This window comes from Aulonocara sp. 'chitande type north' Nkhata Bay, linkage group LG4 (assembly GCF_057382095.1).
Source record: "Aulonocara sp. 'chitande type north' Nkhata Bay isolate Kocher_YH1m ecotype deep benthic linkage group LG4, A_spYH_male_GT1.1, whole genome shotgun sequence".
Classification (NCBI taxonomy): domain Eukaryota; kingdom Metazoa; phylum Chordata; class Actinopteri; order Cichliformes; family Cichlidae; genus Aulonocara; species Aulonocara sp. 'chitande type north' Nkhata Bay.
This window is the reverse complement of record NC_141347.1, coordinates 23,902,529-23,929,709: the sequence shown is the minus strand read 5'-3', so window position 1 is coordinate 23,929,709 and position 27,181 is coordinate 23,902,529. Positions and strand designations below refer to the sequence as shown.

At 42.5% G+C, this 27,181-nt stretch overlaps 1 protein-coding gene across 1 annotated transcript in view; it reads right to left on the bottom strand.

The window, feature by feature from the left end:
* abca3b (ATP-binding cassette, sub-family A (ABC1), member 3b) overlaps positions 1-22,784 on the bottom strand; it is a 36,567-nt gene extending 13,783 nt beyond the window's left edge. Inside the window, exons 1-16 of the mRNA XM_086289283.1 lie at positions 22,503-22,784; positions 21,456-21,554; positions 19,282-19,525; positions 10,661-10,788; positions 8,544-8,709; positions 7,516-7,775; positions 7,313-7,429; positions 6,315-6,435; positions 3,651-3,824; positions 3,350-3,531; positions 2,021-2,167; positions 1,702-1,831; positions 1,445-1,599; positions 905-1,060; positions 582-792; positions 229-379 (exon numbers count right to left, since the gene is read on the bottom strand). Of these exons, the coding sequence (XP_086145409.1) occupies positions 229-379; positions 582-792; positions 905-1,060; positions 1,445-1,599; positions 1,702-1,831; positions 2,021-2,167; positions 3,350-3,531; positions 3,651-3,824; positions 6,315-6,435; positions 7,313-7,429; positions 7,516-7,775; positions 8,544-8,709; positions 10,661-10,788; positions 19,282-19,525; positions 21,456-21,509 (2,396 nt within the window). The 5' untranslated portion in view covers positions 21,510-21,554; positions 22,503-22,784. The remainder of the gene's footprint in view (positions 1-228; positions 380-581; positions 793-904; positions 1,061-1,444; positions 1,600-1,701; positions 1,832-2,020; positions 2,168-3,349; positions 3,532-3,650; positions 3,825-6,314; positions 6,436-7,312; positions 7,430-7,515; positions 7,776-8,543; positions 8,710-10,660; positions 10,789-19,281; positions 19,526-21,455; positions 21,555-22,502) is intronic.
* Between the last annotated feature and the right edge of the window lie 4,397 nt (positions 22,785-27,181).

Below are 27,181 nucleotides of genomic sequence, written 5' to 3'. Positions count from 1 at the left end.
TTTATTACATCTTTTATTATATGACTATTTTATTATTCAGTTGCTGTTTTTCTTTGTATACTTGAATGAAATAACTCCAATGTCCCTGTATGTCTAACCCCGAGTCTTTCAGTTTTTTCAGTCTAATAGTAGTTGTTCATTTCACCCGGTGTGACTTCTAGCCTGTTGTCTTTCTTACAAAGAGGTCAGTCCGCACGCTGTGTTTTTGTGCGTATGATCAATGCTCACCTGCTGGTGCTTTCTTTGGGAAGAATATAAGAGAGCTCAGCTCCAGCGCTGCTCTCCAGAGTGGCATTGGGAACATACATGTGAACAAGGCGGGTGATCTCGGACACGTTACAAAGAGCATCCTTGACGATCACCATGTGGTATCCAGCACCTGGTTAAAAATATTACATAAGACATTTACAGAATCAGTCCCAAGAATAGTTAAACTGCATGTGAGTTGGTCCACGTGCAGTATTTCTGTTGAAACAAAACAGCAAAATTTCAATGCATGCTTTTGTAATACCACCGCTAGTCTAGGAAAGAAAAACTGCCTTTCAAGAATCCATCTGAGAGTACAGTATGCTTTCACTAACCATATTTATTCTTGAGAAAGAGTGGTGAGCCGCAGCACTGCAGCTCTCCTCCTGCCATGATGGCAATTCGATCACCGAGCAGGTCAGCCTCGTCCATAAAGTGTGTGGTGAGCAGGATGGTGCGGCTGCGTTTCTCCCCTTGCAGAAGGTCCCAGGTGCCACGTCGTGCTGATGGATCCATACCTGATGTGGGCTCATCTAACATGACAACCTGCAGATGGGCAGAAAGGAAAAGAAGGTTTGCAGTAGTCCGCCCATACTTACACATTTTACTCAAATGACTCTAATGTTCTTTGGTTGTTGTTGTTTTTTTAATTCCAGACCTTGGAGTCTCCAATGAGAGCAATCCCAATAGAAAGTTTTCTCTTCATGCCACCAGAGAGGGTCTTGGAACGAGCATGTCGCTTATCCTCGAGGTTTAAGATACGGATTATCCGGTCCACCTCATCTGGAATCTTGTCTTTGGAGTAGCCTTTCAGCTGGATATAAAGTAGACAACAAATGGATCAGGTTGTCATCTGTTTTTTCTGCAGCTAATTTACGTTAATACAAACTGAGAGGCTGGGAGACAGCAGGAAAGTGCAGAAAATGGAGAAGTTCACTTGCTACTCAACTCATACAAAGTTTTTGTGTGAGGAAAAAGACAAAAAAAAAAAAAAAGGTAATAAAAGTACAATAAAAACATGCTTTGTGCTGCTTTTAATGTTTTTAATAAACAAAACCAATTAAACTCACTTTAATGGAATCAGTGTGAACACCTCGTACTATAATGTGTATAACAGCAAGTGGAAACATTAAGCTATAGTGGATGTGTAGTACATAGAGATGTATTTTTACATAAAAGTGCATAAGTGTGTAAATACCTGTGCATAGAACAGCAGGTGCTCTTGTACTGTAAGGTTATCAAACAATACATCGTGCTGGGGACAAAGTCCCAGGCTGCGTCGGATCAGAGCCATGTCCTGACAGATGTCGTAACCACTGATATAAGCCCTGCCGCTGGTGGGAGGAAACAGGCCTGAAACATGAAGGAAGGTAGTTAAATTTTTTATTTAGGGGGCATGTTTAATGTGTGTGCGTGTATTTATTGCTTGTTTACATGTGCATTTAGGCGTCTAACCTGTTAGCATAGACAATGTTGTGGTCTTCCCAGCACCATTGTGTCCTAGCAGGACTGTGATCTGTCCTTCGAACATGTTCACTGTAAGGTCTCGTACGGCCTGACGTGTCTTGTTGCCCACTTTGAATTCCTGTTAAAACGCGTGACATGAGCAGAAATGGAATGCATGAAGCGTAACCTTTTTGTCCATTTACCTTTTAGTAGTAACACTGAGTACTACGGTGGAGTTATTAGTGGCCTTTCTTTTCCACTGGGGCATCTGCAGCGTACGCTAAAGTGGTCATGATTACTCTCTGGATCATAGTGTTTTGCTGCTCACCTTAGCGAGGTGTTTAATCTTTATCCCAGACACGAGTCCAGCAGGTTCTTCTTCTATAAACTCTCCTTTCATGGCCTTTTCAGCATCCTCTTCTTCTTCCTTCTCATTTACCAAAGCCATGCGAGGGGTGCTGCACCAGTATGAAGGCTGCAGAGGAAGACAGTCAGGGAAGACAAGGGGAGTAAACCAGCATTTCTTCCAAAACTTTTACCCCAAATTTTCACTATTCATTTCCAGTATATCTAACAGTATAATTTTACTAGGAGAACATCAAATATAGCATCCTATATTAACCACACGGTGTGTGTGTGTAATATAGCACCGTATATTACACACACACACACACAGTGTGTTCTGACTTATCACTGAATCAGGTAATCATCCACTGACATAAGGAAGGAAGAGGAACACAATCATTCACTTAATCACAAGAAAGAGAGATCGAGCCAACATTATTATTGTTCATGTACACTCTGCATGAAGAGATTGTTTCCCAGCCAAACCACCTCCTGATTCACTTCCTAAAGACCGGAGTCAAACCTCCCCTTTTTACGGAGCAGAAACACCATCTGACACCCACTCACACAATGGACATGGAGGAAAGTGCGTCAACATCTAATCCACACCCTTCTGGCAGTCCCTTAAATTCCTGACAACTGAGAAAAAGGTTAGCAGGAGTTTATTTTTGTGTAGGCGCGCATGTCTATAAAGGCACGCCATTTCGTGATCGCTCATAGTTGTTATATAGATAAACCTTATTTGTTTTGGCTCTAGATACTCAGACATTTCCTGTTATTCTAACTAGCTGAACCCAAGGCTTCCTCTGGTCGACATGCTGAGACCTCTATTTTGGAAACTCTTCTGCCCCCGTATGTGACAACCACTTTCACTGAGAGCAGCTTCATTTTATCAGAGAAAAGCTCTTGGATATAACAGATCTCAACAATTACCACTGACACTCCCTAGTGCTGCCTAACGCCACCCACCTGCAGACTTTGGTAGCATGAAAATACCCGTTTAACTTGGCAGAGCTCATAGCCAGGGAAGTACTAAGGTGAATGTGTTAATGAGCACAGCGTGAAATGTAATAAATGAGACAAATTACGCTGAACTTGCAAAAACAAAATGATCGGCATCGTGTTTGCATTGGACTACATTTGTTGCAGTGTTTCTTTCAAGTTTGAAATACTACTTGGTATTAATGCTGCCAATAAAGGAGAGACAGAAAAGTTTCATAATTTTGGCTCGCAAATAGCCATTCATGCTTATATCCCCTCATCTATTCATCGTTTACTGTCACATCATCAGTAACGCCTTTTTAAAACATACCAGTAAAAAGAAGTACGATGGTAAAGGCACGCCATACTCTCCAGGAAACACCGCCTCCATGTACCAGGCCACCATCCCGTACAGCACAGCATCGAAAAGCAGCAAGCACAGAACCTGAGCCATGGAGAAATCATCGTCCACCGTAACAGCGTCAAACAGGTTTGACCACTGGATTCCTGTACCTGAGGAGCAAGGCACGGGCAAAATTAACCTATATTAATATTAAAATTCCATGTTTTCAAAGCTGTGCACAAATAATCACAAATTTTGGGAATGCCACATTGCCGCATCAAAGTCTCACCTTTGCCTTCAAACATTCCTATAAGCTGTGCGCCCATGGCCATGGCCACATTGGAGATAAGGCAAGCTGACACTTTCTGGGAATGGCTCAGTAAGTCGTAGCGCGGCCACAGGAACAAATAAGGCAAATAGCTGAGAAAATAGATGAAGCCCCCCGCTGCTGCCGCCACATTGGCTAAGAACACACAGAAGAGAAAGAAACAGACTCAACAGTCATCTTACAAAATATTAAAAAAAAATAATACACCCAGCACGCCCCTGCGGGCGGTTTATCCTTCAAGCTCGGGTCCTCTACCAGAGGCCTGGGAGCTTGAGGGTCCTGCGCAGTATCTTAGCTGTTCCCAGGACTGCGCTCTTCTGGACAGAGATCTCCGATGTTGTTCCCGGGATCTGCTGGAGCCACTCGCCTAGCTTGGGAGTCACCGCACCTAGTGCTCCGATTACCACGGGGACCACCGTTACCTTCACCCTCCACATCCTCTCGAGCTCTTCTCTGAGCCCTTGGTATTTCTCCAGCTTCTCGTGTTCCTTCTTCCTGATATTGCTGTCATTCGGAACCGCTACATCGATCACTACGGCCGTCTTCTTCTGTTTGTCTACCACCACTATGTCCGGTTGGTTAGCCACCACCATTTTGTCCGTCTGTATCTGGAAGTCCCACAGGATCTTAGCTCGGTCATTCTCCACCACCCTTGGGGGCATCTCCCATTTTGACCTCGGGACTTCCAGGTTGTACTCGGCACAGATGTTCCTGTACACTATGCCGGCCACTTGGTTATGGCGTTCCATGTATGCCTTGCCTGCTAGCATCTTGCACCCTGCTGTTATGTGCTGGATTGTCTCTGGGGCATCTTTACACAGCCTGCACCTGGGGTCTTGCCTGGTGTGATAGACCCCAGCCTCTATGGATCTTGTGCTCAGAGCTTGTTCTTGTGCTGCCATGATTAGTGCCTCTGTGCTGTCTTTCAGTCCAGCTTTGTCCAGCCACTGGTAGGATTTCTGGATATCAGCCACCTCCTCTATCTGCCGGTGGTACATACCGTGCAGGGGCCTTTTTTTAAATAAATATATAAAAACAGTCAGCTATGCAGTCCACTCATGAGTTACCCAAGAGGTACACTGCAAAATGCTACCTGATAAACTCAAACAGACACGTAGACAAGAGCTGACGGAGAAAATAACTGAGAGAAGAACTACATTTGCTGAGAAACCCATTTCTCTGATAGGCAGACGAGCCTGAGTGCAGCTACAAGAAAGCATTAAATAGGACAAAAGAGAGATGAGCAAAATGGGGAAGAAAGCAGAGTAATGCGCTTCCATTTGTAGACAGCCTGACAGACCTCATCAAAAACCACTTGTTACAGACAATGTGACATTTTGAGCCTGCTTGGAACATGCATTTACAAAGTACCATCATCTATTCTTAAAAACCACATCACTGGGTATGTGCACACGGCTGCGCGTACAAAGACAGCGAGGGCAGAAAAACAGCCCATCTTTGTTGTTGTTTTGTTTATAAAAATTGCCGTGTAGGTCACTCAAGGATCCTTTTTTTTCTTGCCAATTTTCTGCAAAAGCCTCGTCTCCCCCTTCTTCCTCTACCGCCTCCAAGTCAACACTTAGAACCAAAACCCTTGAACCCAGCTGGGGTTCAATATATAATGATTTCATTGTCTAGGGTCAGAAGGAAAACAACATGACAGAGTTATTTTTATTTTGGGGTTTTTTTAGTTCAATGAGATTAGTTTTAATGATTTTAATAAGGTTGTCAAATGTTACAATTAGAGCATTGTTCAGAGAGAAAAGGCAGGGCACCTTTTCATGTTCAAGCACCAAATGAAAACTGTCAGGGCAGGTGACTAAGCACATCATATTCATTACTCAGAGCAGAGACGCAGTACATCTGAATGTGAGAGAAGTCAAAACATCAGTGTAAACAACTAAATGGAGGTTTTTAAGGTGTTTCCTTCAATTAAAAGCCTAGGCATTACCGTCATAGAGTTCATGTTTCTTATGAGAGCAAGTGGAAATTTTAAAAAAATCAAAGTAAAAACAAGCAAATAAGTGCTCTTTGAAAATACTGCAAGACACTGAAGCAGAGAAGCATTTGGAGCTCAAGATACTTCGCTGTAGAAAGCTGAAAGAAGAGGCTGCTAGTCTGAATGAGGAGCTTTGAATGAGGAAGAGAGCAAAGGAAAGGGATCATGGGAAAGGAGAGATTTAAATAGTTTCCTTTATTGGGGAGGTTGTCCAGGCCAAGCAGGCGAGCTTGAATTTCACTCGACTGAAGATGGAAAGAACTGAAAGTGACTTGCTCTTTTTTAAAAGGGAACACAACACTTCTGATCACCAAGAAACGGCAAAAACAAACTAAAAACCATTAAATATTAAGTGCTATACTCAACCGCTAAAGAAATCCAATTATTCTGTGCAAATCAACAAATAAAACATAGCTTTCTTTTTTACTGCTGTGTGCATTCTGCAGACAAAGTTAAAGGAACAAAGCAGAAACTTTGGTCTCAGAGACACACCGTGCATTTCAGGAAATGAAGTGAAAAGTTCTTTCTCGCACATACATTACAAAGCAAGACAGCAGCAGTCAAAAAGAGACATTATTATTATTATATTATCATTTAGAAATGAGTGGAGTGACAGAAACACACACCTCGTGAGAAGAAGGCACTGATCATAAAGCTGAAATTGATAGTGGCCACGGTGAAGACGAGCAGGAAGACGAAGACCAGCGTGGGGTCACTGCTGGTCAGCACCGCTCCGTTGGGGCTCACCTAAAATACGAGATTGGGTCTGAGTAATCACAACATTTATAATCTTTAAACCGAGGGTGTCAAACATAGGCCAGCCAAAGGGTCCCATCCAGCCTAATAGCTGCTTCACAGCTTTTTGGGCTGGAGGGCATCATTTATGGGCTTTTTACTGCATTTTCTACCAGGAAGCAATGTGTCCTGTGTAAGCATAGATCAGCTGTGTCACTTTTACAGCCTTTTGCAGCCTTTCAACTTATAAATGTTTTTATAGGTTATTCTGTATTGGCTTTAGTGGAAAAGCCCACTTGAGATTTAATTGGGATGTATGAGCCTGTTAACTAAAATGAGTTTGATCCCCTTTAAAGAATCAGCTCAGTGCATGAAAATGTGGGCTGCCTTTTCATTTTTGTGAATTGTTTGCCATTTCTCTTTGCCATGCTCATAGCTCAAAATGCAAAGCAGCACTCAATATACAAATAGTAAAATAATGCTTTTTTACCTCAGACACCCAGATGCTCCTCCAGGTCAGACATTATTTTACTAATTTCTCAGATGTGGTTACAACTCTGCCAACAAGACCTCAAACTGCCCCACTGACATGCTGAAATATGCATGAAAGTGGCTGTGATACAACTCCTGGATCAAACCATGAAATTCCTGGCATCTCTTGAGAACTGGATGAACTCAGAATCTCCATTTCTTCCATTTATTTATTTTGTTTTGTTTAGAAACATCAGGACAAGCTCATCATCACCTGAAGCTGACACTTTCGGCGTTTATATACGTTACACTTCTTACCTTTAGTCTGGTATGTGTACCATGGTTTCTTTTGCTATGCTAAAGGCATCACAGGCGGGAATGTGCAGTAAGCAAAGACAGTTTTTTAACACTGGCTCACCTGGATACAGAGGAGCAGAGTAACAAAAAACACCGAAATGGAGAGGAAGAGTAAAAACATGAGGAACCAAGCGCTCCAATGGAGCCAGTTGCTGAGACCCATCATCCTCATGTACTCCTAGAATGCACAAAAAAAAGCACAGGTTAAAAGAGTCTGGCAATTTTATTACTCCTCCAGCTCATACAGAGGCTCGTAAAACATACCTTGAGCTTCCTTTCTTTTTCCTGCACCACAGCTCGTACTATGTTGAGGGAGGTGTAGGTGAAGCTTAGCACCAGTAGTAAGGGCAGCTGGTTCTGAATAGCCAGGATGAAGACGTCATATTTAAAAGCAGGGTAGGGGAACCGTGACATGACCACTCTGATAGGACGCAGCAGGTGCGAGGCAGCGGTTCTGTTGTAAGAGTGCATAATGGCTCGGTCCACTGCATGCTGCACTGCCAGAAAGCCTTCTCTGTAATAACCTTAAAATAAGAAAATAAGCAGCAGCACTTAATAGAATATATTAACACCACCATTACACCATCAGTAATCAGCGTCTATGAAATGACTCAGTGGGCATTTTAAGCCCACTTAAAATGTGACCTGCTCCACAAGGTCAAAGCTTTCCAACCTCCTTCTAGAAGCTGACATGAGAATGGACAAGCAGCCTTGAGTAACAAACTTGAAGCTGCAATCACAAGTTATTATGCACGTGGAGGCTGGAAATCCATATTCATGTGACTCTAAATGATAAAAGCATGTCACTTTTATTATGCTGTCAGAAGGGCTTTGGAGTATACCTCCTCTTTCTATTTTAGCTGCAAACAATTTTTAAGGACAAAAACATTTTAAGGAGAAATAAAAGGCTGCTGGGACACACTGGAAAATGCATCCTCCATTGTTACTGTATTATTTAAACCAGCTGACGGGCAAATGTGAAAATGAGATTAACAGCAACTCATGCCTCCTGAAGGGTTCTTAACGCCTTGAAAATGCCCCATAAGTGATTGGTGGGCACACTGTGCCCTGCCAAAAACTAGATAACGCCGATTATGCTGAGCATGTGCAGGGGTATGGTTGCCATGGAAATGTAGCCTGATCAGGCAGGGCTGTCTCTCCACTCAAAGTCGAAGAATTAAGAGCTTTTTATCAGGCATAATCTCTAAGTAGAAAAATAAATACCTACTATTTTAGGTGTCATTTAAAAATAACATTTTAAAACAGCATTTTAAAACAATAGGAATTCTCACCAGGTGTTCCCCCTTCCTTGAAGTGCTTCTCTCTTGGTCCTGGCAGTTGAAAAAGGGGAAATAGACTGTGTGTGTGCCAGTCTAAGTCATTGTTGGGGTTCAGCTCAGACTTTTCCGAGATCGGGGCGTTGCGTGGCGAAAAAGTAAAGCGCAAGTGGTAGCTCACCTGCATGTCAGAGCGCAAAAAGAGAACAGACGTTAATGAAGAGTAGAGTGATACGCTAAGCAATACACTCAAGTCGTGCAGTGAATTTAACAACTGTAGCACCTCCAGTGGTTTTGTCCTTAACAATTTTTCCATTTTCAAGTAATATATAGCCATTGAGAGATTTCTGTCTGTACTGGTTATTTAATGTCCTTCTGAAAACGACTTGTAGTGGCTTAGCAAACGCCTGACTTTTCACATTCAAAATAATCCAAAGTCCACAGAGCAGCGCTGTTACTGAGATAAAGCGCTATTAATTTGAAGTAATAAACACATACAGTATCCATGATTTCAAACTAAACTTGAACAGGGATTACAAAGATTAACTAAGGATTGTCTGAAATCAAAAGCAGCGCAAGTAGAGGCCAATATCTGAGGAGGAGATCTGTGAGGTCGAAGATTGTGTATTCCTGTTTCAGCCACCCCACTCCAGGTAGCATCACCTGCCTTTATGTCCTCTCGACACCAATTTCAACCACTAGATGGGGCAGACTCAAACTAAGTAATATTAGAAACTGATCTATGTTAAACATAATCATCTTTGGCTCCTACACTCTCACATTTCAGGCATGCTTCCAAAATAAAATGACTGGGTGTGCATCTGAATTTAGTGAGGATGATCTCTGCCTATACAGCTTACTGGGGCTAGCCTTGGAAAAACCCAGGCTTTCAAACCATGTTTTTATTGATATACACTGAGGGGTCAAAACTATCCTAATTTAGGAGTGCTTTGTTTTCAAAATAAAGCGCATATAGAGCTTTTGTACATTAAAGAAAAATAAAAACGAAGGCGAAGCTATGACAGATGTGTGTTTACAGTGCAGTGTGTCTGTTCGCCTGTCCCCAAGTTACCATCCACCCATCTGTCAATGTGTTAGGCTACATCACCATGATAAGGTATTTTTTGAAACAGAAATTTTTCTAAGTTCCTCCATTGACATGAAAACGCAAAAAAAAGAAAGAACTCTCACACGATTCTCAAAAGTGGCAATATAACCGTAACCATGAGGAAATGTTGGCCAATCAGAAGCACAGAAACAATGACATGGCACAGTCTGACATGAGAAAAAGACATAAAAACATACACTTTTAATGTTGCAAGTCAAAGTCTCAGTTTTTCTTCTCTGCACGTAAATACAGAAACACAGCTTTTGAAAATGTTTACCCTGGCTTAACTTTTTCAAAAGCTCCATTTTCAGTGATCTGAAACGTCGTTTATGTCATTATTACTCACAGATGATGCTTACCAAAATACCCGTGAACATGTGGATGTAGCTGTAGTTTCTTGCAAAGAAATGAAAGAATAGCTGACATCTACGAGTGCCTTCCTTTAGCCTAACAGTTCACTGCTTTGATTGTGAATCCCATTATACAAAGAAAGAGAAAACCGCCAGTAAAAGGTGAGCATTAAAGAGATGTGCATGTCTCACGCTTCCTTTTGTCACCTGTATTTTTTTAAGGTTTAATCTGGCAAGCTGTACTGAAGTGATGTGGCTGACACACAGGGAGACAGGCACAGAGGAAGCGTAATCCAGTACGACTGAAGAGACATTTTGTTCTTAAATGATTCACCCTAAAATGTAGGAGTACGTCTCTTGAAGGCTTTACAGTGAGCGATGTGAAGCTTTCAAGCCTTTTAAGCCTGTCAGGCTTTTTCATCAGAGTCAGCTGAAGCTTTTCCTACAGTGCTAGACTGCGTGACCCTCTAAATGCATCTTTCCACCATCAGGTTTCACTATAAAAACTAAAGGTTGTTTGGTCAGACTTTTCAACTACCACCTCTCAACAGGTAAGGCAAATGAATGAATTTCAGGAAGAAGATAAATGTGCCTTAACAGGTACTGCGGGTAAAACGCTGTAAAAACAAAGTAATCTTCTGGAATTGTCTGTCAGTGTGTACGCTGCATTTTACCTGTTGGGGCAGGGGCTCATCATCATGCGTGAAGTGATGCTCAAAAACTACAGCAGCCAGCACATTTCTTGATTGAGGGTCATTCCTCACAAAGTTCTCAAACTGCTCCTCTGTCTCAAAACCACGCACTGGAACAGGGACAAATACACACACACAGACGAAGAACATTAGATGAATTGTGTTTTGGTATTCATCTCATGCACACAGAACCGATCAGTCCCCCAGAAGACAAGTGTGCACTGGAATATGCTTCTTTTTTTTGGGGGGGGGGGGGGGGGGACACAGATGACAGATCACTTTAAAAAAATTGGAGCAACATGTGGGGTTCAAAACACAAAAAAAGATGTCACAGCACCATAAATAAGACTAAACCACCTTTTCTTATGTAGTTTCACTGTTGATTAAATCGGTTTTATTGCTGAACTCTTTATTGCACTTATCAAGCAAGCATGAAGGTATTCTGCGCCTGGCAAAGAGCGTCAGGATTACACACAGGTCTCGGGGTTAAATCTGGTTCATGATCATAAAATAAACACTTGCACAGAGATAAAGAGGAAGGGCAATCAGCCAAAAGACACAGTTCACATATTCACCTGACATCCTTCACGCTCCTCAAATGGTTACCACTAGTATAACTCAGTAATTCCCATCTAGCAGCATTAGAAATAGATACATGGGAAGATTTTGGGTTAGCTCAGTTGTATTAGTGAAAAATCGGATTATTCGAAGCAAGTAGAGACAGTTTAAAGAGTAAGCGTTAGTTTAGGTGTAGTATTTTTTAAAATGAATCAATAATTAGCCATGTAATAGCCATACTTGTTGGCTAAATTACACTAAACAGTACAAAACAAGTAGCTAAAGTTAATGGTTAGAGTTTGGAACAGTTAGCTGGTTAGTGCAAAGTACTAGAACAGCAGGTTTGTCAATTACCACTTGAAGTGAGAGTGCGAGCCATGACAGTGCAGCTGTGCTGATAGTTTACCACTTAATGGTCTTTGACAAAATTGTAAGGTTTAGGAATTTGGGTTAACTAGCCCTTCAAATCCTCAGGTTTATTCTGGAGTTCAAGTTGAACTCATATAAAAAATAAAATAAAACACCCAGCACGCCCCTGCGGGCGGTTTATCCTTCAAGCTCGGGTCCTCTACCAGAGGCCTGGGAGCTTGAGGGTCCTGCGCAGTATCTTAGCTGTTCCCAGGACTGCGCTCTTCTGGACAGAGATCTCCGATGTTGTTCCCGGGATCTGCTGGAGCCACTCGCCTAGCTTGGGAGTCACCGCACCTAGTGCTCCGATTACCACGGGGACCACCACATCCTATTCATGTAGCCCCTTCCGCCGGGGTTACTTGCGTAGTAGCATTCCAACAACGCCCTGTTTTCGTCTCTTTCCCACCGATGCCTTCTTGTTCCAGTAGCCCACTTTTCGTCAGGGTGCCCTGGTTCCTCAACACCTGACGCGGACCTTGTTGATCCGGGCGATGTCCTGTTCCAAAGGCGTGTAGTCTAACCACTACGCTATCCAGCTGCTATGGGATATATATATATATATATATATATATATCAACTTAAAGAAGTCCAGACGCTTTTCTTTGCAAGCTCCTTTGACTACGATGACCTGGATGACTGAGAACCTTCACAGACACAACGAATATGACTGCACGTTTACACCGACATCATCCTAGTGCAAAGACAAGTGGAAGCAGACAAAAACAACAAGCATGCATGCTACAAACTTTACCCGAGTCATTTAGACAGCCGTTAGCACATGACTCTCCTTATGGGGACCTGATATGTTTAATATTGTGGCGAACTCAGACAAGGAGGAGACGGAGGTGTCTTTTGGTCTTGCTTCCCGTGAGCTAGCCAGGGAGCACAGCCGTTTATTGACAACTGCAGAAGAACACTACCGCTAGCTAACTGCTCAGCGCGGCAACCGCACAGCAACAACAACAACACACAGGGCGCCCTCTGACCCCGGAAGGACACACCGTCGCAGCGAGAGGGCGTCACCCGTAACTATGGCAACATAAACAAAGCATAACTGTACAAACAGAACCCCAAACAGCCCTGACCCGCTACATAGCCCCCACCTAACCCCACACAAAGTCCTGCAAATGTCCAGGTGCCTTCTTTTGGCGCAGCGGCCGGTCACGACCGGCGGGGGAAAAGTCACTCGGGTCAGAACATGGGGTGCCACCATCATCCCACTTCTGACACCAATGTGGCGAGCTCAGACAAGGAGGAGACAGAGGTGTCGTTTGGTCTTGCTTCCCGTGAGCTAGCCAGGGAGCACAGCCGTTTATTGACAACTGCAGAAGAACACTGCCGCTAGCTAACTGCTCAGCGCGGCAACCGCACAGCAACAGCAACACACAGGGCGCCCTCTGACCCCGGAAGGACACACCGTCGCAGCGAGAGGGCGTCACCCGTCACTATGGCAACATAAACAAAACATAACTGTACAAACAGAACCCCGAACAGCCCTGACCCGCTACATAGCCCCCACCTAAGGGGTCAGTCGTCCCCAACGACCCCATTACCCCACACAAAGTCCTGCAAATGTCCAGGTGCCTTCTTTTGGCGCACCGGCCGGTCACGACCGGCGGGGGGAAAAGTCACTCGGGTCAGAACATTGGGTGCCACCATCATCCCACTTCTGACACCAATGTGGCGAGCTCAGACAAGGAGACGGATGAACTGAAGCTCTGCCATCACGTAATGTCGCATACTGCTGTTTCTGATGTCATTTAAAAAAAAAAAAAAAAAGAGTTCAAACTGATGAGTGGGGCCACAAATCCAAGGCAATCACTATAACAACCACGGTGATATCAACAAACATCAACCTGAACAGAGTCTCATCACCGTTTTGGTCAGCAAGGCAACGAGCTCTCATCCAACACACCACCAAGAGACAAAGACATTAAAGAAAACCAGAAGAGCAACTGTTCCAGCGAGAAGGAACAAAAGTGGCCACAGCCATCTGAGAACATTGTTGTTAGGAAAAGTCAAGTGGTGTTGAACAGCTGTGGTTAGCACTCAGAGAGAATGAGAAGGGCCCGCTGTGTTCTGGAGGAGGCAGCGCAGTGTGCAGTCCAATCTACGCTCACATTTTGTCTCTGCTAATCCACGAGCAGGACTGTGAATACTTATGAGCAGCTGCTGTTTCTGTCCCGCACAGCAAAAAATCCCCAAAAAACCATGTCTGAAACAGACGAGAGCAGGGACGAACACACGGGAGAACTTTTTTTAAAGTGAGCAGCCATTGCATCATTAAAGCTAGCGTGCCAGTCTCTATAATTAGATTGCTCCAGCGAAAGCTGGCGAGACTTCCTTGGCTCTGGTTAGCGTCTTTTCTCCGGAACTCCTCGCCTTGGGCCCAAATTTTAGCCTTCATTATTCTTTCCAGTTGTCCAATAAAGCCCCCCCCCCAAAAAAAAAATAAATAAAAAATCAGAAATGAAAAAAAGAAAAAGAAAAAAGGAGACGGAGGTGTCGTTTGGTCTTGCATCCCGTGAGCTAGCCAGGGAGCACAGCCGTTTATTGACAACTGCAGAAGAACACTGCCGCTAGCTAACTGCTCAGCGCGGCAACCGCACAGCAACAGCAACAACAACAACAACACACAGGGCGCCCTCTGACCCCGGAAGGACACACCGTCGCGAGAGGGCGTCACCCGTCACTATGGCAACATAAACAAAACATAACTGTACAAACAGAACCCCGAACAGCTCTGACCAGCTACAATATGCTGCTGAGAATATAGCCCAGAAGAAGCGGTCCGCAGGTGCGCATTCGCTGTCCAAAAAAAAACAACAAAAAAAACCGAGCACAATATATGAAGTTGCAACGCGTGTTTGCGTACATAATATTTTCTGGGAGGACAGACATTTGTTTAGAACTCTTAAAGATGTCGAAGAAGCAAGCTCCTTTAAGCAATTACTTTGGTGTTCCTCCACAAAAGAAACCACAAAAGAAGCACGTATTCTCGGAAAAGTGGTTGCAGGAGGTGAGCTGGCTTCAAACAAATGATGAACGCACAGAGATGTGGTGCGGAATGTGCCGTGAAAATCCCACTCTAGCGGACAAAAACAGTGCTTTTTATATGGACGCAAACTTGCGTTGCAACTTCTTATCTGGTGCGCATCTTGTATTTTGACAGCGAATGCGCACATGCGGACCACTTATGTGCACCCGTGTAAACAAGGCTGGACTGGGACAAAAAAATCGGCCCGGGCATTTTGACTAGAGACCGGCCCACCAGGATAAAGATTGAAAATGTGACGTCATTCAGGGTTAAAACCGCAAAGGATTCTGGGAACTTGTGGCAAGAGGTACTAGCGCACGCAGGCTTTCAATTGAACTCAGTTACACAGCGATAAAAAGAAACCCAAAAAATGACAAGAAGCTGTTGTATTATTAACTGCAATAGCCGGTCGCATGAAAGCCACGGGAAGCCGACGGGTAAAGAGATCGTTTTTTTTTTTTTATCGGATTAAGTCGTTGAAGTCTGTGAAGGTTCTCAGTCATCCAGGTCAACTAAGTTGTTGAAGAGAATTTTTTTAAGCCATGTTTCCGAAGTAAGAGCCGACGGATGGTCTGGATATACCAAATATAACGTCTCAGAACACTCCAGCTCACAGGTTAGTCTGCTCCAAGCATTCCCACAAAGGTCAGAGTTTTGTAGTAGTTAATAGTCATTTTTCTTAACATAATTGGTGATATAGGTTACAAGCAAGTCTGGCGCTGAACAGAAATTGTTGCGCTATGCTCCTTTGTTTATTGTGTTTATTGTGCATAAATAGTGAATTGTCCTGACACAATATTGCGTTTCGCTTCTGTTATTACCATGGTACATTGACAAAAACATAAACAGTTGTTTTGTATCACTAATTGTCCAGTACGATTACAGCATACAATATTATTGTCACTGCTACATTTCTGTAATGCTACCAGAAATTATTTCCACTACTAATTAATTACCGTTGAGCTCAAAGGTTATATTAATAAACGGTTAACGAATGTGTATTTATGAAGACGATTTGTGAGACTGGTAAACTCTGTACGTACGATTGTCTTTTCGTTCTACACGGTGCATTTCAAGGTCCTGTACCCATCCGTCGGTAAACTGTACCTGGGCTTGTTGCAGTGACCTGAAGTTACTAAACTTCATGAGTGCATGCACTCACTCCAAGAACCGTATAATTATAAATATGAGCGTGGTGAAAGTTGGGCAGCACGCTAATGTCTTTTGTCCACTCTGTGTGCTCATAAGGGTCTAACCCTTTCACTCCTTTGATTTTTTCCTCATATCTTTTCTTTGTCCTTTCGTCGAGTCTGTCTTTGTACGGACCGGCATTATTCTCCTTTTGTTTTTGTACATTCCTTTTTGTGCGTCAAAGAAAAAACAAGAAGGCATTGGGACCGGAGAATGAACGTTTTGCGGTGCTGCAAATGTTTGCATTTGATGCGGTACTTGGATTGTTTTGCCACGAGTTCCCGGCATGCAATGCGCGAAAATCACGTGATTGCTAAACAAGGGAGAGGGTGCATCCGGCCTCCTCGGCTGTAATTGGTCCAGCCCAGAGTCGATCATGACCAATTGGCCAATCCAACACCTTTCATTATATATACCCTTCCTAAAAAAAATTTTAAAAAAAAATCCATCGGCCCATAAAAACACGATCGATCGATCGACAGACAGACAGACAGACGGATAGATAGATAGACATATATATAGACATATAGACATATCTATATCTTATTCTCTGCACCGCTTTACACCCTCTGAAATGCTACTATCTAGTCCCCAAAAAGTCTTGCTGTGATTGGTCAGTTTGTACAATGAAAACCAGGAAATATAGTCAACAAATATCCAGCATAGGTCTTCTCCAAATAGGACTGCACCATATTATATTATCTGCGATAATACCAGCAATATTTCTTACATGATTTAAATGTGTCATATTGAGGTTGCAATAGCAATAGCTATGTTTATGTTCCCTAGTTCACAATAACAAGACAAGATAACAAGAGCCATGTGTCACCCTATGTTGAAGACTTAGTACCTAGTGCTGTGCGATCATGCAGTGTTTGGTATCAATTCAATAACAAGTAAATACAAGGCCAGTACTGCAAGTATTCGGATCGATCCATGTACCTCTTCCTAAAAAGGAAGCTACTTCAACAACCTCCAACAGAAAACAGTATTTATCCAGTAAAATATGCAAGGAAACTGTTCCAGTTAAAGGTGGAAACAACAAATGTGTTTCACCACTTGGCAAAAAACACACCATCGAGTATGATGCTAGCAGCTGGTGGTGTACAACCCAAAAGTAACCAATGACTCAACCAACCATCACAAGTTTCAGTCCATATGTCAGGAAGAGCAAATGGTGGATTTAAATTAGTGATGCGGTTACATGGTTGAAAACCAGGGCTTTAAGCAGCTGTTTACAAAGATAAAACATCCCGGGAAGAGAATATTTTGCAGTTTTATTATGTGACAATATTGTGCATCTCCTCCAGAATTACAGGAGAACTCTTCGTAGGCTACTCTGTGCTTGCATTTGTCACTGGATATAATGCTGTGTGACTACTAATACACCATAATCCTGTGGCTGCTGCTGCTGGCACCTTGTTTCAATAGATTCACACTACAAATTTGGCAGTCTGTCATCAATGCTCACTGCAAAAGAAAGATGGAAAATTCCCTTTAATTACTTACAAAAGCTGCTGCCTGCATCAATAAAATTTGTCAAAATCATCGAATTTGCAATAATATTGCACATTTTCTTGGAATATCCAGATATAATTTTGAGGCTATATCGCCCACTGCTACTCCTAAGAGCAGTTCACTTTACCAGCATTAGAAAGACTTTCTGTAGCTTCTAGCAAACAGATTGTAACAATAGGATATTAACACGAACGAACACACGGGTATTTCCCTAATGACAGTAAGCCACCGCGTTTTCAGTTCCTCAGGTGCATAATATGATGTTTATGTGTCCATGGTGATGCTGAAATGTGAAAAGGCCAGATGTTCAGACTTAACTTGGCAGAAAGAACCATTTTCTTTCTTCTTTTTATAGGAGGGTCTGCTTGGAGCGTGAGAACATGAGACTGAAGGTAAAACAGTGTGTACGAGAGACAACCTCAATAACCCTGAAAACAGATCACTGAGGACATAAAGATGTTGGAATTGCATATTTTCAAAAAACAGTGATTTAACTGATAAAGTAAGATTAGGTTTTATTAATTGTTGTCTTGAGTAAAACTGTTCACTTATGTGTTTAAAGCTTTAAAAGAAGTAGATTATCTGCAAATTTTAAAAAGGGAAGCATTATTCTTAAATGATGACAGGAAGGAAAAATAGTTTTGTAACACACCATTTCACAATATTTTGGAAAATAAACAATTTCATGACCGGAGTCACAAATAATTCCATTATTTATCTCTAATTATTAATTAATGTGTTATCTGTTTAAAAGAATCCCTCATTTTAGGCACAACATTGTAGAATTACAGCAGGAAAAACAAAATATCAGTGATTCAGCCTTGATCACCCCCTCTTCACCTTCCCCTCTGAGTGCTAAGACTAGTTAAATTATTTATTAACAGCTGAGCTTAGATCTCAAATAGCTGTGTTCAGGGAAGCAGTTCCACAGATCTCTGGCTACCTGTGTATCTCTCCGCTCACCTCACACGGCAGCCATTTGCCCGTCGTGCCAATTGTCAGTCAAAATGAAAACAAATATGCAAAAAGCCTGTTTGTACACCTGTCTGTCAGGCTGTCTGCATGTTTATCTGAATAACTGGTCACACAGGGCAGATGTGTGTTAGCGCCTGAGTTTTTAAAAAGACGTGTCCCCGGGGGAGCAGCCATGTGAGCTACAGTGTGTGTCCTTTTCATTTCCTTGTCTAAACTCTAAGCTGACACCGTTTGGTCGTGAGCAGGGTGTGGCCCTTCTGAGGATTGTTTCTGGAAGAACAAGTATTCCCAGGTTTGTCCTCAACTACAAATGGTGTCAGGGCTAAAGGGTTTGTTTTACTGGCAATAAATGTTCCTGCAAACATTTGTTTTTTTACTTCATCTGACAAGAAACTGTACTAAAATAAATACTAAAGGCAGAAACCTGTTAGGTCGGCTCACTATAAAGACTGGAATTATGGGAAAGACGCATTTTAATGTTTATAAGTCGGCTTTAGTTGAGAGGTGAGGGTAGATTTCATGCTCTTTTCCTGTTTTTAGTTCTACGCAAAGCCAAACTAACATGCTGCATTCTGTAACCTTGTGTTTACAGTGGAGTTGGTATTGATCTAATCTTCAGGAAGGTTTCCCAAAATGTCAAACTATACCTTAATGAGACAAACAGGCTGATGGATGATCACATTCAGAAAGAGCTAAACACAAAGACGGACACGTGAATACCTTCTGATTCAAATCTAGATGTATTTTTACAAAAAAATGCCTTTGATCATCTTTGGTGCCAATCAAATCTTGGCTGTTGACTGATCAACTGCAGATGGAATATATTTTCTGACCTACTTTTCACAGATCTACATTTGGATTAAAATTCCTTCTTAAACAAATCTTTACATGTTATACGACATTCGTTCCCCACCTGAGGATAGGAACAAGCTTCTTTGCACATCCTCTGCCACCTGACGCACCACGCTGGAGTTGCCGGGCACATATGTCAGCTGTAAGTTTTTCCAATCTTTTGGTAGTGTTTCTACTGAGTAGCTCTCATAGATTGTAGCATTTGGGTAATCCTTGAAAGACACCTTCTGGCGCAATACAATGAGGATGCAGGAGAAGAGCAGGGGAAGAAGGATCTCCACCAGAGTTACAAGGATTTGTCGTTTCTGGGGAGCAGAGTGAGGGAGAGTATTAACACTGGTATCAAGTGCATACAGAAACACAAAGTACTGATCATTTTTAATAAAGACAACACATCTTGGGAAATAAATAAACTCTCCCTTAGGTCATCCAAAATGGAAAAATACTGTGACATTAACATGTACAACCGCTCTGCAAAAACCTCTCTATGATAATGCAAGCTACTAATCATTTGAATCAGGATGGGGTTTGGGGCATCGGTTTATTCCTATTACCCTGTTATGGAGTGAAATGAGACAATTTCACAGACACTTAAAATAAAACGTAATTTACGTGATAGACTCCGCTTGCTGAGTGATTGAAGTACAAAGTGCATTGGACAGTTTCAGGACATTAATCTCAATCTCAATATTACACCCTCCCCTTTCAGCAATAAATCCAAATTGCTACTTAGGAGAATGAATGCAAGCACAGAGTAAAATATAGTCATGCAAAAAAGTCAGTGTGAACTGTAGTGTCCCCTTACTGCTCCCATGGGTAGGAAGCAGCCAGATGCTGCTAATAAAATGTACTGGATTAACTGATCATCAGCAAGTATGATCACCTTTGTAACAACAGCAGTTTTGGCAGTTTGCTGGTGTGGAGCAGCAACCTGCCAAAACTGGTTGGCAGGTTGCTGCCGGCTGACAAAGAAAAAAGTCATATGTTGCAATGGCCCAATCAAAGTCCGGACCTCAGCCTGACTGAAATGTTGTAGCAGGCTCTTTGAGAGAGCTGTGCATAAACAAACACCCACAAACCTCAATGAACTGAAGCAACATTGTAATGAATACACCAGAATTTCTCCACAATGATGTGAGAGACTGATAAAGTCATACAGAAAATGATTACTTTGGGTTACTGCTGCTAAAAGAGGTTCTAAAAACTACTGAATCATGGTGTGTACTTAGTTTCATGACTGCATATAGTTGTGGGAAATCTGTCTTGCTTACACAACTCGCTTGCTTACAAGTTTTAAAAGACTTAACTAGAAAATAATGTCAAAATCAACATGGGGGTGATGACCACAAAATAAAAAACAGGATGAACCAGAAATGTATGGGCTTTGCTGTGGGCTTTAACAGGCCTAAGCTACTGTGTCTGTGAATTTCATTGTAAAAGTCAAATATGATCATATATGAGATTTTGTAAGACAGATTAAATTATATAGTGCGCCTGTGTTCTGGAAACGGAATCAAGGCAACAGCTGGAGCAGCAGGTGAAAGACAAATAGGTGATGGAGAAACAGCCCTCAGAGCACACAAGCTATGCAGCAGAAAGCAAAAGCCATTTCTCAAAATGTGCAGGATTGTGAAATCATCAACTGGTATTAATGTTCAAAAGTGTACAAGAGCTACAGAGCACAATGCACAAACAGAACTGTACCAATAGCCTGTGCCAGTATAAATCAAGCACTCTGTATTGCAAAAATGATTTCCAGTCTTCTGTAAACTGACAGGCCTTGAATGTAATCACATGCTGTTCCCATAAACACAATAGAAAAATCCAGCTGTAATGATTTTTGTCTCATGATCTATGTTGAAAGAAAAAAAAAACTGAAATAACTAAAGATATACACCATGACTTCTCCCGAAGACAGCCATATAAGGCTAGGAAACGCATGTGATAGCCACCAATAAGCTGACCAGTCTAGAAACTGTACAAACATATTGTCTATTTCTGAGCTTAAACAGGTTTCAACCCACTGGGTAACATCTTAAGTTCATGAAACTAACTGTTAGTCAGTTTACTGTATTTATGAGCTTTCATATTGCTATCAATTCAGTGCTGTAAATCCAGGCGGCCCCTCTGTAAACACTGCTACTTCTGACAATACACAATGGTGCTGCGAAGAATATCAGCACCTAAAAAGGACATAGAGGCAGGTTAGAAGTGGTACACCTTCTTTTAACTCACCTGCTGAAGATAATTTTTCCACAGCAGTAGTCCAAATTGTTGGAAAATGGCCATTTTGAAGGGTACATAGGACACAGTTCAAGCTGCCTTCTGTCGGAGCTGGAGACAGAAAGAGAGCGAGTCAGGTTTTCATTCCAGATTTACCTTCTACTAAACTGTAATGACTTCTTTCTGAGTTTCTATTTAACAGCAGATTCGAAAAGAGAAGTGAAATTGAGCAATCATCAAAAGCATGATCTTTAATAATTTCTGAGAACCATGAGGAAAACCAAAACAAGAGAAGTTAAAAGGAAATTCCACAAACTGTGATCGGTAATAAATATGAACAGCTATAATAAATACAAAATAGATGATAAGAGTCTAGAAATTTGTTCAGACACCAGAGGCACATGGGCAAAGAGGTGATAAGAAAAAAAACCAGGTCATTTACATTTACATAAATAGTCAATGGAAATTCCCCAATAGGTTATTATAGGAGTAATAAGATCACAGACAGAGAGCTATTTGTGACAGCTCCAAAACACACGAGAATGCGCACATCTGCAATACCACATTTACAAACACACACAGTCCAGAAAGCGCGATCGATAGACATGAACTCCTAAACCAGGATGTCCTCGCAGTCTCACAGTACACTTTTGTCCCATTAGAATCTTATTTCACAGCACAGCACGAATAAAACAGAATAAAACTGACCCTTCTGTGAAGGAACTGGGAACTTGTCTCATTGACTATAATAAGTCAGGGCTCAATTATCGCATTGACCTATTTCCTTATTAGTATTTTCTGGCAAACAATAACCACGCACAGGGAGTTAAAGACGTGGACCTCCTCGACATCGTCTCTGATTGGCCCATCCCGGGCCTTCTGGCTCTCCCGATTGGTCAATCTTCTTGTCAATCCTTAAAGGGCTCTGATGAATGCAAATAATGCAGCCGAGGGGGAAAAAAGACAGCAATTTCCTACATTTGAGGCACTGACTCATCGACACAGTTACATTTCACACTATTTAATAGTGTAAATAGTACTGTAAATACGCTCAATTACCTCAAAAAGAAAGGTTTCTGCACAACAACTCCACGAACTGCGGTGTCCCTCTTCCTGTCGAGGTGAAAACAGTCCCTCCGTATCGTCTTAAACCGACAACAAAAGCATCTCTTCGGCTCTCTTTGCTTCGCCAGTGCTGTCGATACTCGGTAGCATTAGTGAAGCTATTCGCCGGCAGCCCAGTGCAAGTTTATACCCTCCGGAGTTTGCTGCTTGCTAGCGAGGCGATGACATTGCACCAGCTTCTGGATAAGCCCATGGATATATTGCATGTAAAATACAGCGAGAAACGTCAACAAAAGATATCACGTGACCACATAGGGGTGTCACATGATCCCAATAACTGGGATCGGAAGTCACCGCTGCACATATAACACCAAATATAGATTAAATAATAGTTTTAAATATAGTTTTAGTTGGTATGAGGCTGTATACTGTCCTTATTGTTACTATTTCCTTGTTATTTATTCAGCTTTCTATCAAGACCACTAAACTTTTTTTTTTAAGTAATCCCTGATGAGATCATCTTCCGTCTTTAAGCGCAAAGGCACCGCATTTATATTTATATGTCAGGCTTGAGGAGTACTGCTCCACTATTTTTTTTTTCTTTTCACAGAGTTGGGAAACTTGCAAAAACTGCATAAATAAATATAAAAGTCAGTTTAGGTTAAGATGACAAAAAACAACAACAACAAAAACTTACTACCCAGATGGAGTAACTTCTCTCTTGGGTTGTTTATATAATGTCTGCTTCTTCTCCTTTTTTTAATTCATGCTGATGAAATTATTTTGAGGTTACAGCTCACTGACTGAATGTTAAGCTCTGGAGAAGACAAAGATATCTGGAAATGTCTTGGGACCTTTTTTGAACTTTTTGAAGATTTTGATCTAACAGAAATTTGTTTGTTTTGACCATGTAGTGTATCAAACAAGTGGAGCTATTTGCTTTCCTTTTATCTTTATTAAGTGTGTGTGTGTGTGTGTGTGTGTGTGTGTGTGTGTGTGTGTGTGTGTGTGTGTGTGTGTGTGTGTGTGTGTGTATTTAGCATTAAAAATAATCCAACATACTGTTGGGAAGGACATATATGCTTCTGGTCAGCAGTTTCATACACACATCATGGACGTGAATGTCACTGAAAATTGGGGGTTTTCAGTTCTGTGACCTGTTTCTTTTCCAGGGTGGAATGATTATATGGAACTGTAATGATATACGGGAACTTTGTGCAGAAGTTGGAATTTATTTTGGATTTTCTCTAGTCCACACAGAGCCAAAAGTATACATAAAGGCTCAAATATATACACACTCAAATCTTTCACTAAATGGTGCTGAAGGTTATGAAATGTCTTTAAATGGATAAGTCCTATTAACTCCTTATAGTGATCATGATTGAATACAACTGGTAGTTTCTCTTTGCCAGCATAACAAGGATTTGTTTGACTGCTCTCATTGGATTGACCAACACTCAGAACAAAAGGAAAGTACAAAGAACTCAGTGAAGATCTAAGGAGATTGTAGATTTACACAACTTTCAAATGTCTGTTGGAGCCATTTCTAAACACCTGCAGATTCCAAGACCATAAGTTTAAATAATTGTACAAAAGTTATTTGGATGTGTCAAAAAAATTGCCAAGATCTGAAAGAATAACTAAAATGTCACCTGCAGATGTCAGGAAATTGGTTTGGATTTGCAGAAACCTCCCAGGAACAACCAAAGCTCAAGCCTGCCATGGACTAAGAAGCACCTGCTCCAAAATCGACACCGTTGAGCTTGACTAAAATTTGTAGTTGCTTACATGGACAACCCAAATGTCTTCTGGAGAAAAATTTCATGGTGAGATGAGACACAGTTTGAGCTATTTGTGGGTTAGGGTTACATATTTTAGGTATGTGCCATTGTGGTGAGGCTTTCAAACCTAAGAACACAGTACCAGCTGTGAGGCATGGTGGTGGCAGCATCATGCTCTGGGCTGTTTTGAATGAATAATGAATATATATATATATATGTGTGTGTGTGGGGGGGGGGGGGGGGGGGGGGGGAGACCGGGGATAGTTGTAATGTGGGTCAGTTGTAACTAGAGATGGACCGATCAGATATTACGTATCGGTATCGGTCCGATACTGACCTAAATTACTGGATCGGATATCGGAGAAAAATAGAAAATGTAATCCGATCCATTAAATATCACGAAAGCAGCTCACAAAACTTGCAACACGCCGTAACTCACCTCAGAACGTTAGCACATCGGAGCAGTATGCATCACGTGATAGAGCGCTGTGGCATGCGGGACCTGTTGATGGTCTGGATAGCATTTGGAGCTTCGCTAGCTACCCGGCATTTCATCTCCAACAAAGTTATCCCCGAGAGAAGTAAAGCAAGTGTGTAAGTCCATCTCTGAATGTTTGTAAAGCATTCCTGCGTTAAGCTTAACAAACGATATATGGAGCGACTGCCTCTTCTTGCTGCTACTTCAATCATGAAACTGCTTAATGATCAGCTGATCGGCTTTTCTGTCTGAGTCCATCTCTCTTGTTTGTTTTTGGCCCACTTTGCACCAGAAAGAGGAAACCAGCGGCTGAACAACAGCAGCACGTTTAAGCTTGATCAGCTGTTGTTAGAATTTATTTAATATTACTTTCTACACCAGGAGCTGACGCTGGTCACTGTGCAGGGGCGGATCTAGCAAAGTTTAGCCAGGGGGGCCGATAGGGCATTAACAGGGAAAAGGGGGGCACAAAGACATACTTTTCTTTCTTATTCTCATTTAAAATGTCAAGCTTTTAATAAATAATTATCTGACACCCAAAGTTTTAATTTGATGTAAAATGAATAGAAGTCAATTACTGTATATAGTAACTATTAAGTCTAATTTAAATACCCTAGTAAGCTATAGTACTTTTTCCTTTGGGAAGGTACCATCTGTGCAGTCTGCAATTTTGTTGAAGAAAGATGTTGAATCTATTTAATATTTCTTGAAAAATAATTGATTTCTGTGCATTTTTTTTCACACTGCATCAAATTAAGGTTGATTACGTCGATTAAGCGTCATGAGGTGGAGCGTGAGGGGTGGTTCCCTATTTTTTATTTATTTATTTTTGTTGATGCTGGGAGTTGGAACCCTATTAGTTAGGTTGCTTAATATTTACGCTAAGTACTCTTTAACAAGATGGCGCCGAGTATGGCAGCCTCGTCGCGAGCTCCCCCAAGCAACAGCTTTTTTCTGTGTTTAATTTTACTTTTCCTTTATTTTTTCACGAGCAGCACTTGTCTCCTTGTGTACGACCGACAAACCTTACTGGACATAAAAGACGGTCTTTCTTATAACTTTCCGGAGTTCAAGTTTTGCAACACGGACGCTCCGTTTGCAGACCCCCCATTCATCTCACCTGAGACGCCTTTGTTCTCTGGCCCTGGAGGCCGCAAACGCCGACGCAGAGGGAGAAGATCTGGCGTTCTGGTTCGACTGAGACGGCGCACTAACAGACCACCGTTACCCAGTTTATTACTGGCTAATGTGCAGTCTCTGGAGAACAAGCTGTGCGAGCTTCGGGCACGGATCTCATTCCAGCGAGAGATGCGGGACTGCTGCGTGATCTGCCTCACAGAAACCTGGCTATCGGACAAGGTACCGGACTCCGCAATACAACTACCGGGGTTCTCCGTGCATCGCGCGGACAGGTCACAGGATCTTACTGGGAAAAGCAGAGGCGGTGGTGTGTGTTTCATGATCAACAACAGCTGGTGTGATTATGTGAACGTGCACCCAGTCAAATCCTTCTGCTCACCGGACCTGGAGTACCTGATGATTAAGTGCCGGCCATTCTGGCTACCGAGGGAATTTACAGCAGTGATTATTACGGCTGTTTACATTCCCCCACAAGCCGACACTGACCGTGCACTCAGGGAACTGTACAGCGCGATCAGCAGCGAGGAAACCGCACACCCAGAGGCAGCGTTTATCACAGCCGGAGACTTTAATAAGGGAAACCTGAAGAAAGTCTCACCCAAACTCCACCAACACATCCATTTTAACACTCGTGGAGACCGGCTACTCGACCACTGCTACACCTCTTTCCGGGATGCGTACAAAGCCCTCCCCCACGCCCCATTCGGCCAATCAGATCACCGCTCCATCCTGCTCCTGCCCGCCTACAGGCAGAAGCTGAAACAGGAAGCTCCAACCCGGAGGGCGGTGCACTGTTGGACGGACCAATCGGAGTCTGCGCTGCGGGACTGTTTTGATCACGCGGACTGGGAAATGTTTCACGTGGCTGCTAGGGACATTGATGAGTACACAGACTCAGTCTGCGGATTTATCAGGAAATGCGTGGAAGATGTCGTCCCATCCAGAACAGTTAAATCCTTCCCAAATCAAAAACCCTGGATTAACGGAGATGTTCGCGCGGCACTGGCGGCACGGAGCACCGCCTTTGCCTCCGCGAACACATCGGACTACAAACACGCACATTACCAACTCCGGAAGACGATCAAAGCAGCCAAACGTGAGTACAGGGACAGGGTGGAACAACAGTTTGACAACCCTCGGAGTATGTGGCAGGGACTAAACACGATCACAGACTTTAGAGGGAAAACCAGCACACCGCAGACCACGGCCTCTCTGTGTGAGGATCTAAACGTATTCTACGCTAGATTCGACACAGCGAACACCATGAGACCGGA